The sequence below is a fragment of the Ceratotherium simum genome, chromosome 19 (genome assembly GCF_057802395.1).
Source record: "Ceratotherium simum simum isolate JZ-2026a chromosome 19, ASM5780239v1, whole genome shotgun sequence".
Classification (NCBI taxonomy): domain Eukaryota; kingdom Metazoa; phylum Chordata; class Mammalia; order Perissodactyla; family Rhinocerotidae; genus Ceratotherium; species Ceratotherium simum.
In genome coordinates this window covers 9128808-9142266 of record NC_141918.1, presented here as the reverse complement: position 1 = coordinate 9142266, position 13459 = coordinate 9128808, and the positions used below count along the sequence as shown (strand labels likewise).

The window sequence follows — 13459 nt, the reverse complement described above, 5'->3', positions numbered from 1 at the left end:
GATGGAGAATCATTATCCCAGACTGAACCCTGTCATCTGCCTGTACCCTGAAACTGGTTCTGAAGCCTTGTTTTCTCTTTCTTTACTGAGCAGCCTTGGTATGGGGACTCCTCAACATGGTGAGTAACAGATATTGTGGGGTGAGTGCTGCTAACTCACCTGCAGCGTTTTCATGAAATGGCGTAACTGATCAGGAAACGAACTGGGTCTTCCCATTACTCTTAGGAGAAAGTTGAAAACTTAATGGGGCTAACAAGGACTTGCCTGCTCTGGCTCCTGTCCTCCCGCTGTCGTCTTTCATCATTGTTCCCACACGTGATGTGGTTTCCTTCTCTGTGCGTTCTCCGAGAAGCCACGCTTTTCTGCATTGGGGTTTGTGCCCCTGCTCTCTCCTCTACCATCACCGCAGGTTTCACCTGGTCAGCTCCTACTCCTCCAGGTGTCCTTCAGGTCTCACTGTAACGTCACTGTTCAGTGAGCTTTTCCCTTTTTACCCCTAAATTGTTAGATCTTAAATTTTCCCTTTTCTTTTGCCTGTACTTATCACATTGTTATTTTATAGTTAGTTGTGTAGCTATTTGTTTGCTATCCTGTTAAGCTCCCTAGATCGAAAGCTTCATGAGGCTATGGACCATATTTGACAGGTCACTGTTCCACTTGTTTAGTGTCTGTAAGCATAGTAAGCATTCACCCAACAAATATTTGTTGAAAAATAATTTGGTGAATGTGATGATTAATTTTATGTGTCAACTTGACTGAGCCACTATGTGCCCAGACATTTGGTAAAATATTATTCTGGGTATGTCTGTGAGGGTGTTTCTGGATGAGATTAACACTTGAATTGGTAGACTGAATAAAGCAGACTTCTCTCCCTAATGTGGGTGGGCCTCATCCACTCAGATGAAGGCCTGAATGGAACAGAAGGGCTGACCCTCCTGTGAGTAAGAGAGAACACCTCTTGCCTCACTGCCTTCAAGCTGGGACATCAGTTTTTTTCCTACCTTCGGACTTGAACTAAAACATTGGCTCTTCCTGCATGTTGAGCCCATTGGCCTTCAGACTGGGCCTATCAGCCCTCCTGGTTTCTCAGGCCTTTGGACTTGACCTGGAGCTACCCCATTGGCTCTCCTGGGTCGCCAGCTTGCTGACTTCAGATATGGGGACTTGTCAGCCTCTGTAATTGTGTGAGCCAATTCCTTATAGTAAATTTGTTCATGTATGTGATGTATATACATGCATCCTCTTGGTTCTGTTTCTCTGGGGAACCCTTACCAAAACAGTGAGCTTCACCATCTCCCATAAAGTAACTGTAAGAGGAGACAAAACATTTCTGAAAATCTCCACTGTGGACCTGCAGTAAGAAAGCCATCTTGTGGCATTCCTGGGAATATCATGTTGATATGTGATGTATATCCCTGAGGAAACTGAGGCATAGTTCTCTGCAATAGTTCTTCACGTGTTTTGTGCCAATGTCCCCTTTTGATGAAGTCTGCGGACTCCTTAAAGCAGTGGTTTTAAATAAATAGAATACATAGTGTTACAAAAGAAACCAATTATGATGAAATATAGATATCAAAATATTAAAAAATAAATGTTGATATTGTGAGATATATTTCTCTTTATTAAAGACTTAAATAGAAATATAATATATTTAAATATGGGCAGTTAAAAGTAAAATTTTATTTTTTAAAGAGATCAGTATGAACATCATCGACCTGAACATCCTGTGTGCTTGTGTTTTAAAACAATCTTATTTTGGGTCTAAAACTACTATAATTTCAAAGTAATGATAAACATAAATGATATTTCAAGATATATGCTACAAATGTAACGTGATATAAAAATATTTGTTATTTCTGTTTGTGACAGAGTCACAGGAACTATTATTAATATTTCTCTTGTTTATTGTCTTCTATAATGGAAGGAAATACTGAATTTCATAGAGTAGTGAAAAAAGATGTCCACATTTAAAGACACCTGAATTATATCCACTGATTCCTCAAGGGTCTGTGATTAGGTCCATGGACCTTAGGTTAATAACCTCTGGCAGGGAGCTAAATTGGATCTTCACAGTAAGTACTGACTGGGTCTGTTAAGACTGATTCTTTTTTTTGTGTGTGTGTGTGGAAGATCAGCCCTGAGCTAACATCCATGCTAATCCTCCTCTTTTTTTTTTGCTGAGAAAGACTGGCTCTGAGCTAACATCCATTGCCAATCCCCAAAGCCCCCCAGTAGATAGTCGCACGTCATAATTGCACATCCTTCTAGTTGCTGTATGTGGCACACAGCCTCAGCATGGCCGGAGAAGCGGTGTGTCAGTGCACGCCCGGGATCCGAACCTGGGCCGCCAGTAGCGGAGCGCGTGCACCCAATCGCTAAGCCACGGGGCCGGCCCTAAAACTGATTCTTAAATTCAGGGACTTTCGCACAATAGTGGGATGTGAAGAATAAGAGTCAATGTTTACTTAGCACTTGCATATTTGTGATTTCATTTTAAAACTTATTATTGGTAACAAGCATTTATATAACACTTTATAATTTACATAGGATGCAAAAATATCTGGTCTCATTTTATCCTCCAAACAGCCAAATGAAACACACATAACATGTACTATGTTTTCCATAAATGTTTATCTTATTTAGTAGATACAAAAATTGAGGAGAGTCTCCATTTAACCCCAGACACTTTAAGTACTTGCTCAAAATCACAGTGGTAAATAATGTCTACTTGTGAATCAAACTTGGATCTAAATCCAAATAGTATGTTCCTTAGACTTATTATGTTGCCATGAATTCATGTTTGCTGGTGAAGTATGCATGTAAATTTAAAGCATATGGATTATTGCAACCTGTAATATACCAAAAATGTACCAAACAGCCACCTACAATGAAGAATTATCTGTCCCAAAATGTCACTAGTGCCGAGGTTGAGAAACCCTGGTTTAGAAGGAAATACTCTAAAAATAACCTGCAAGCTCTGGTACTTATGGTGGTATGTAGATATGTCTTTTTGTCAAACTAAATTGATCTTGAATGCCTGATTTCAAGTCAATTTAAAAAGCTGTTAATAGTGGATTAATTTAATTGAATAAGTTTCTAATGTATGTGTGGAAAGCTCAATTAATATTTGAGAGATTTCAAATCGTGGGTGCTCTGTACTACTCAGATACAAAAAATCTTAGTTTGAAATTTGAATTGGGTGGGTTGGTTATTCAAAATAGAACTACATAGAACTGAACCACATGGAACTGAAAAGTTGTTTCAGATTTGTATATTTATTCATCCATTTGTTTATTTAAAATTTATTGAGTCCTCGTTCCATCCTGTCATTGTATCAGGTGCTGGCATACAAGTATGAATAGCATAGTGCCTGTCCTCCAGAAGCACCTGGACCTCTGGGTAAAGGAGCAGTTAAGGAGAAATAATGAAATATGGGAAGTTCCATGGTAGAAGTACATTATGTTGTGGGAGCACATTGGAAGACACTCCACTAATCCAGAGAGAAGGAGATCATTTAGGAAGAGGCAAGGGACATTTACAAATTCATGTGTAATTTAATTGGTATTAAATCTGTTGAATTGCTGTCTAATTTTCGTACTCTGTAAAGAGTTAATAAATCGAAGAAGGCACAATAGATGATTATGTTGTGATCCTGATCTTTCTGGTTCACTATATGAGTAATTACTATACATCCTATTTTAGGCATATTTAGAGGATTTTGTCTGGGTCACATATATAAGACTTGTTAGAATAGTGTAAATGTGCTTGTGTTTACTAGGGACTCGGCTGGCAACCGGTATTACCCATCTGGTTTGGATTATTCATACACATTTCAATCCAAGAATTTAGATTTGGCTTTTTTGTCATTTGTGTACATTGGTAGTTTCAATAGTTTACTAAGAATTACCAGCCTGCTTATTTAGCAGGTACTTTTCTCTACTTGTTTGGAACTTTGTGAAATTTGCCTTAAAACTTCTTTTGGGCCAATAGCACTCCATCTTGCTGAAAGGATTTTGAAAGCTTATTAATGATTTTAAGAGTTATGTTTGGGAAATGTAGTATTGACATTGATGGTTAACAATTTCTTAGCCTTATAAGGAATCTGTAAAGATCAGTAATCTGACTTTTAAGTGAGAAATACTTAAACTATTTAATTAAACCTCTCATCCAATATTTTAAATATCCATTTGCTCTCTTAGGTAGAGGTGTTCTTTCTTTTTTTTTTTTTTTTTTTTTGGAGTTAAGCAAACGTAGCTTAAACTACAAAATAGTTATACTTGCTTATATCCTGTAATACCTAGGTGAAATAATTTTTGAGTGTTATAAAGTTATGATATTTTGCTGTAAGTTTTAGGGTGTCTAGGGCCAAGTATATTTTATATGTATTTTTATAATCATTACTTATACCAATTTAAATTACTTTATATCAGATATGAGTAAAAATTAATTGCTATGTAATGAAACCAAATATTTTTTCTTAAAAGAAGCTGTTAATATATTATTGGTTTTAAATAATTGGTTTTCTGACTCTTAAAGGAGACTATCACAAGAGAATTTGGTTGCACAGCTGAATGCATTCAAAATCATCATTTTTATATGATTATTTTTCTGATATAAACTTTACCTTGAAAATGTATATTCCATATGGCTGATTTTGTTTTTTTAAGAACTGAGGTTGTATACCACCAGGAAAATTCTAAAAGTTATTACTATGTTGTCAATTAGAATTTTGAAAAAATCAGTTTCAAAGAGCAATTTTTGGCACTCTGGAAGACTTGGGGGAAGGAACCCTTCAGTAGAATGTGTCCAGGGCAAATTAGTATTACTTCTCTTTCTGTAGATATAAAATATGCACATAAACCATGTTAGTACATTTGAACATACTCTGATATTTAAAACTAAAGCTCGATTTGATCTCTTTATTTCAGAATAATAAATAATAAAAATGTAAAGACCCTTCCTTTTGTACTCTTTACATATAAATTATTTCTCCCCAAAATTATTATTAAAATTAATTCTTAAACCTTTTTGATATGAAAAAATACGTTTAGGAGAGATGTGCCATATTATCTGTAGTGTCACATTTATCAAATCTGTATATACTTCAGTTGAAATCATAAATTATGAAAAAAATTGGTAAAGAATTCAAAGACAAATTAGATTTAAAGAAAGATTTTAAAATTTGGAATATGAAATATATCAATAATTTGCTAAGCAAACTTTTAGTCATTTTAATTATATTCTTTTCAAGTTAGGAGAAAATTAGCTGCTGAATTGACTTTTTATAGAATCTAATAAAATTCAGTACAGTGAAGTTCACTCTTTTTGGTGTACAATTCTATTAGTTTTGACAAATGTGCAATGTTGTGTAACGAGCACCATAATCAAGAACAGTTTCATCACCTCAAAAAAATTCCCTTAGGCTGGCCTTTGTTGTCAACTCTTCCCTCTACCCCCAGGCCCTGAGAACTACCGAATTTTTTATATCCTTAAAATTTTGCCTTTTCCAGAATGTCACATAAATGGAATCATACAGTATGTAGCCTTTTGAGTCTGACTTCTTTCACTTAGCATAATGCCTTTGAGGTTCATCTGTTTCATGTTTCAGTAGTTTGTTTCTTTTTGTTGTTGAGTAATATATTATGTACAGATGTAGCTTAATTGTTTCAAGTTTTTTTTATTACTTTCCACTTACTTCTCTACTTTTTTAAACCTTCCTTACTTTTCTGCTTTGTTTTCTCTGAAACATATAATAGCAACTGTATAGTTATAGCAAATCATTCATTAATTAGTTAATCCAGCACATTTTTGTGATTGCCTGCATAATTGTGTTGATTGCCTACAGAGTGGCAGGTATTATTCTAGATACTAAGGATTCACCAGTTGAACTAAACATACAAACATCTCTCCTCTAATATAACTATGGCCTCAAACATTAAAATTAATAAATTCTGTTATCATAATGAGTTATCGTACATGTACAGATTACTTGTCTTAAAGATTTTTGTGACTTAGATAATTTTTTTTTTTTTTTGCCATTCAACCTGATTATTTTTAGTCATTATTCAGGGAAAAAAGAAGGCAAACTACTGAAGTTAATTGGAAACATTAAAGATGGTTAGTGCAGAATATATGATATGTTTGTTCTGTTTTTAATGGTAATAGTTTCTGATAAATTACTCACGACAAAGTTTCCTTCTCAGTCATGGGACAAAGTTTCCTTCTCAGTCATGTTTTCTCCGTGCAAACATAGTTTCTAATATAAGTTTCTTGTTATGCCAGGAATTTTGTTTTCATTTCTGCTAGACCGTCTCAGTTTTCTCAAGAAGATATACATGGATTAATTGGTAGAGTCCAGAAGAATAGTTGTCCTGTGTGCTGCCCTCAGCAGTGAAACAACATACCATTCTGCTGTCTAGGGATCTGATCCAAAAGGTTTTTTAAGGGGTAGGGAAAGTAAAAGAAAGACAGGAAAGAAGAAAACCAGGGTTGAACCTACAGTGTATGAGAACACTGTTAGGAATTAGAATTATAGGTGGTTTGGAAACCTAATATGTGTATGGGCATCTAACTTTTGAACTATGTGAAAGACTCAGTAGAAATCGAATGAAAGTTAGAACCTGCGTGTATGCCTTGGGTACACTCTCCTTTGTTGGATAGGCCCTACAGGATAACCCTTAGGTAAAAATTCTTTGAAACAGATATATGTTACATCAGCTTTTAATAAGGAGAATATATTAAGCTAGCGTTTCACTGTCAAGTTTTAGACATAACTGACCTGTTTCTAAATTTCTATAAAATATATCTCTATGATTATGTCTCTGTTGGTATGAAAAAATGAAATAAAGAACCAGAATTATTAACTGGTTCAAAATTCCACTTATTGTTTCTCTGAATACTTTTTGGGAAGCTGCTGGTTGGTAGGAATCACACTGGTGTGTCATTTTTAAAAACTGTGAGAAAAAACTCATTTTTAAATGAGATCATTCCATATATATTTTTAAATTTTCAGGGATTTTAAGATTGAAATTTACTTATCCATTAATTTTGTCTTTAATTCATAAAAGGTAGTAATAGAATATGAACCCAATCATAGGACTATTTTAAAAAAACATTTTTTGTAAGAGTTCAGTTGACACTTTACTACGTCTTAGAAAATTTGGCTAGCAGTGTGTGGGAGTTTGTAGTTACTAAACATCAAAGGATATCAAAAATGTCTAGATGGTATTGTCATTTACATAGCATAAGATATGGGAAACCTGTTAGATTTATGAATTAGTTTCAGACCAGACATTGGAAAATTTATGTAAAAAGACTGGCCAACTGTATCAATAAATGATTGTTAAGTGCCATTATTAAGTGAACAAAGGAGCATATGTTAGTACTTCTGACAATAAGCCTTATTCTCAGAATATTGATGTTTTGATCATTATTTTTGCAGGCAGATTTTTAAGGCATAACATTCAAAAGTTTACTGCTTCTTCACGTATATTCATGTATTTTGGGGACTTTAACTTTAGCCTAGCTTTTTTCCTGTTTTTAATTTCCAAATTTTTCCTTTCAAGTTGGAGAAAATCTATTGAGTTTTCTTTTCTTTCTTTTTCAAATATATTACTTTACATAATTCTGTTTCATTCCAAGGAGTTATTTCATGACATTTTGCTTTAAATTATCAGTCTTCCCAGTTATAGCTTTAACAAGTGAAGTTATATAACAAGTGAAATATGCCTTCCATTTTGCAGTTACTTTTTCACACAAATATCTTTTTCTGGTTGCTTTAAATTTTAAACATAATTTTACCAGAAGTAATATGCTAATCCATTTCCTGAGCAGCAATTTTATTGTTTTTTAAATTTTAATATGTCACTAAAATTAAATATTTAGAACTTTCTATTTTGTTTATGCAGCAAATCACTGAATTCTAATTATGTCAGGTACTGTTTTAAGCACTAGGGATAAAGCAGTTAAAAAAACAGACAGAATTCCCTGCCCTCATGGAGTTTGCATTCTGGTGTGGGGACACAGACCCCAAATAAAGAAGAAAATGGCAGACAAAAGTTCCAGCAAGTGTCTCCTGGTGTGTACTGGAACTCCTAGGCAAAGGACTGACAGGCTGCACTGGTCTGCTGTTCTCCAGGCGTCCAAGAGAGGGTGATTGGGCCAGGCACAGCTGGACACACTGGATTGTCCTCTAGGAAAGGGGCCATCCTGCTGCTATCCACACCTATATTGGAGCTCCAGAGCACCCCCAACTGAGCATGTAACAATGGGGGCTTTTGCAGTCATGAGAGTGGCTGCTAGTGGAGCAAAACATCTTGGGACTGGACACCAGCTGTGCTGATAGCACTTGGAGACCTTTTAGGAAGTCAAGATTGTGTACAGATTCTTGCATTGGAGGTTCTGGAGCCATTGGTCCCAGCTGGCTCTTGCAGGAGACTTAGAGAGCTCCACCAGGGGTCATTTGGTGGACAAATCTATTTGACTTTCTTTAGTCTGCCCTCGTGACCAGGAGTCTAATTAAACCTAAGGCGTTCCATCAGTGACATGAATTAATGGACCTATCAATATTAAACATTAGGAGAAAGAGAGAGTTGTTCATCCATTGACCTCCTTCACCTACTTCCTGAGTTCAGACCTGTTCATTTCTTACCAATCAGAGTCTGTCATCCACCTCTGGGATAAACCAAATTATCTGTCCTTTTCCTAGAGTAAAAAACTTCCCGAAGACTCAGGAGTCACTAATCTGCCATTGCAAGAAACTTTCAGGGGCTCTAGAGTCATCAAATGCAAAGTTAATGAACACATTCCTCCTCATCCAGGTTGTCTAAGAAACATTAGCAGTGATCACAATGAGTGAACCTGACCATCATCATGTTGGTGCGCTTTTGACAGACCCAAAGAAACAGCAGTCACAGTCTAGCCAAAGAGGCCTGTTGGGCTTCAATATCTGCAGGGGGAGACCTCACCAGGGAGACTGCTCATCCCAATCTTCCAGATTAATGACTACTGGGCTTTCTCTGCTATTACTTCCTCTTGTATTATACCCCAGCAAATCTCTTAAGTCCATTCTGGGTTTTTGCATCAACACATCAGTTCTATTTTGTTTGCTTACTTTTGAGCCTCATAGTTTGTAATACTATTGTTTTATACAGTCAGTGTTCATGTAAACTGAGAGCATAGGTATAATAGGGTTCTAATGGACCTACTGGTGAGTCTGGAAGGGCTTTAGAGAGGAGGGAGCATTTGAGGTAAGGCTGGAAGGGCAGAGAAGCAGGGAAGAAAGACATTCTTGACCATGGTGTCATGGAAAAATAAAGGGTCTGGTGTCTTCAGGTAATGGTGAGAGGTTTTGTGTGGCTAGGAGTGTATAAGAATAGTAGGAGAGAACTTGGGAGAGGAGTGTTGGAACAGGAGCCTCAATCACATATAAAGCGTTTCCTGACCTGTTTCACAGGGAGAAGCACAGCAGGTCATAGGTGACCTACTCGTGTTCTTAATTTTAAAATCTCATAGTAACCCATTCATTTTTATGTTTAATGACATTAATAATGATATTTATATCTTTCATTTCCATATCTTCAAATTGTTTCCTCCTCTCCATTACCTAATTTCATTATAACAATATCTGAGTGACACAGATCTGAATATATTATAATATTCTAATATTTAAAGATGAGGAAACTAAGATATCAAGAGATTACATGATCTACATGTCTAATCTAACAGTCAGATAGCCATGTTTAGAGTAATGCCAGATCTTCAGATTTTTAATTCCATATACTTGTTTGATTTTATTTGTGTATATAAATGCTTTTTGTCTTCTTCCCCCTCAAATTATTGTGTTTTTCTTTTCTCTGTAGGACTTAGCTTTTACCCTGGAAGAGAGACAGCAATTGAACATTCATGGATTGTTGCCACCTTGCTTCATCAGTCAAGATATCCAGGTCCTTAGAGTAATTAGAAATTTTGAACGTCTGAACTCTGACTTTGACAGGTAACATATTCCTGAAGGTGATTTTTATACTTCTCTTAGGCAGTCGTCTAGTTTGTTTTTTATTGGATGAGAAAGTTAAAATATTTAGTGATTTGGAAAAAGTAGTCAACTTTGAGGAGAATTTGCCTGTAAATACAGTGATGATTTAAAAAAATCTACCCTTTGTAGGAACATTTGAATAAAATAAAATTTTCTTTTCTAAACTATATCCTCCGAGAGACTGCTTTTCTCTTGTGATAAAATTGTTGCTATAAAGGTGAATTATCAGGAAATGCCGTCCTACACAGAGCAAAACAGGTTAAAGTGGTTTTTTAGTCAGACTTTAAGTACATTGTAGGTGAAAGGACACTTTTTCAACTTCCAAGCTTGGTTCTAACACTTTTGTAAGTTTAGGTCACTTTGTTTAGAATTTAGTCTTCATGTTTGCACAAAAATGAAGGTAACATTGTTTCCTACCTTTGGAATTAGCCTTAGGTTGAAATTCTGGCCATACCTCGCTAGCAGTGGGGCTTTGAGCAAACCACTAAGACCACTGCCGTGACCACTGTGTGTGCCTTGCCCTCTGCTTTTGACTCAGCCCTTTCTTATTAAGGTACTGAACCTCTCCAGACCTCAGGTTTTTCATTTGTAGGTTGAACTGAATAATAGTTATTTGAAAATATTGTTGCGAAGGTTAGAAGAGGTGTCTAACCCAATACCTAATAAGTATTTGTATTAGTCGGGGTTCTCCAGAGAAACAGAATCAACAGGATGTGTACGTGTATATACAGATAGAGAGATAGACTGATTGTATATATAGACTGGTAGATAAATAGATAAATACATAGATTGATTGATTTTAAGGAATTGGCTCACATGATAATAGAGGCTGGGTAAGTCCTAAGTCTGTCGGTAGACTGGCAGGCTGGAGACCAAGGGAAGAGTTGCAGTTCGAGTCAATGGCAGTCTGCTGGCAGAATTCCTTCTTACTGGGGGGTTGAAGAGACTAATAATAATAATAGAGTAGCAGTCCAATTTCCCCTTGGTAGTCAGAATCAGTACCCTAGCCAGCATATTAACTCCCTTCTTTGCCTGTTGAGTCAGAAGTATCTGGTGTCCAAAGTGGCTAGTGGCGGTTTTAACTTCCGGTTCAATGGAATCATTGTCTCCTGGGGGAAACATTCCTCCCTTTGGAACTAAAACTTCTAGGCTAACAAAGCATGTGGTCTCAGGGACAGGAAGCAGAAATTTTGCTAGTGGGTCACTGGGAGTATTAGTGAGTAGTGCCACTTCCATTTCCACCCCTTGGTTCCTGGACCTGTGAATCCTGGCTGTGGGAGAATATATTGGATACTGATTCAGAGCATATACAGCCTCCTGAAGAACCTTGCCCTAGCTTTGCAAGGTATTGCCACCTAGCTGGTGCTACAACTGAGTCTTCAGAAGGCCATTCCACCATTCTATCAAGCCAGCTGCTTCAGAATGGTGGGGAACATGGTAAGACAATTCCATGAACTTGGGCCCATTGCCACACTTCATTTGCTATGGAGTGAGTTCCTTGATCAGAAGCGATGCTGTGTGGAATACCATAATAGTGGATAAGGCATTCTGTAAGTCTATAGATGGTAGTTTTGGCAGAAACATTGTGTACAGGGAAGGCAAATCTGTATCCAGAGTAAGTGTTTATTCCAGTAGGAACAAACCTGCCGCGTCCATGATGGAAGCAGGCCAATGTAATCAGCCTGCCACCGGGTAGCTTGGTGATCACACCATGGAATGGTGTGATATCAGGTGCTCAGTGTTGGTGTCTGCTGCTGGCAGACTGAGCATTCAGCAGTGCCTACAGCCAGGTCAGCCTTGGTGAGTGAAGTCTGTCTTGCTTAGGCCATGGCCAACCTCCGTCCCTGCCGTGGCTACTTTTTTCATGAGCCCATGGGTCATGACAGGGGCAGCTGGGGAAAGAGGCTGACTCAGTTTGTCCAATGTGTATATTTGCTTCTTCATAAACTCCTTCACAATCCCTGTCGCTTGTTCCTTAAGTCCTTCCTTCAGCCTTTATGTTATTACTTTATATTCTTTTCCTTGGCCATTTTATCAGCTACCTCCTAAGAGCTGGTGACTTTCGTATTTTTACCACAGACTGTTCCTCAAATATTTATTGAGCGTCATCTGAGTGTCAGGTGCTCTTTTACATATTGGGATTATAGACGGTGATCTCTGCTCTCGTGGAACTTAGGTAAATTATTTTTAAAAATTATTAAAAAATACTAAATAGTAAAATAATAAGTAAATTATTTAATATGCTAGAAAGCGATAAGTGCTAATAAAAAAAAGAAAAGGTAGAATAGGGTAAGAGGGACTGAGAATGCTGAGAGTGGTATGGTCAGTTTGCAGTGTTAAATTAGTGATCAGGATAGACTTCATTGAGAAGGTGACTTATGAGCAAATAATCAAAGGTAGTGAGGCAGTTAGCCATGGAGAAGTGTGAGGAGCAGTGCTTTTTAGTTGGTATGTTCAAGGATCAGTAGGGAGACCTGTGTCTGGTGCAGAATGAGCGACGGGAAGAATGGTAGGTTGGGACAGGAAGTTAGCAAGGTAATGGAGGACAGATTATGTGTGACTTTGAAGGCCACTAAAGGACTTTTGCTGTTACTCAGTGAAAAGAGGAGCTATTCAAGGTTTTGAACACAAGATCAACATGCTCTGAGCTATATTTCAAGAAGACTGGCTGCAATGTTGAGAATAAAATGTAGACTGGAAGAATTTTTAGGAGACTGTTAGAATAATCCAGGCAGGAGTTGATGGGGATTTAGACCCAGGGTGGTAGCAATGAAGGTATTTGCATTTTGGATATATGTTGAAGGTAAAGCCAATGTAATTTCCTAATATATTACAGATGAGTGTTAGAGAGGTTTTAGAGAAGAGGAGAAAACAGCAAAGAAACAGGAAAGGAATGACAGGTGAGATAGAAGGAAAACCAAGAGAATATGATGGCCTGGAAGTCAAGGAAAGAGTGTAACAAGCTCTAGGGAACATCACCTGAGTCAGATGTTCTGATGAGTAAAACAAGATTCAGTCTGAGCATTGATCATGATGCTTCCACAATGGTCAATGATGACTTCCACATTGCTAAATCAATTTTAGCAGGTCTACAAGTCTTCATCTTCTTCCCAAATGTTAATTTTTTGGGTTGGTATGTTTGCCAAGCATTAGAATCGTTTTATCTCTGACTCCAAATTCTGTGCATCTTCAACTATTCCAGGGAATGGAAATCAATCCAAAAAGGCTGGTAAGATTGTTAAGTACAGTTTTGCAAGATTCTTTTAAGTTGTACCAAGCAGTTTGAGTTTTATACTATAAACTATTGAAGGTTACAGGTAACATGATAAGGTTAATGTTTAGAAAGGTAACTCTGGGTCAGAAAAGCCTCTAGAAAGAAAAAGGCCATTTGATACAAATAATAAGAAAATTCCCTTGAACTTGCCT

General features: G+C 36.9%; 1 protein-coding gene across 3 annotated transcripts in view; it reads left to right on the top strand.

The window, feature by feature from the left end:
• Positions 1-13459, top strand: part of ME1 (malic enzyme 1) — a 191427-nt gene that overhangs the window by 13655 nt on the left and 164313 nt on the right. For 2 of the 3 annotated variants that reach the window (XM_004422071.2, XM_087443832.1), the window contains exon 2: positions 9861-9994. In XM_004422071.2, the coding sequence (XP_004422128.1) occupies positions 9861-9994 (134 nt within the window). Of the gene's footprint in view, positions 1-3350; positions 3525-9860; positions 9995-13459 lie in introns of those variants that run through there. The other variant, XM_087443833.1, reaches the window with a different exon arrangement.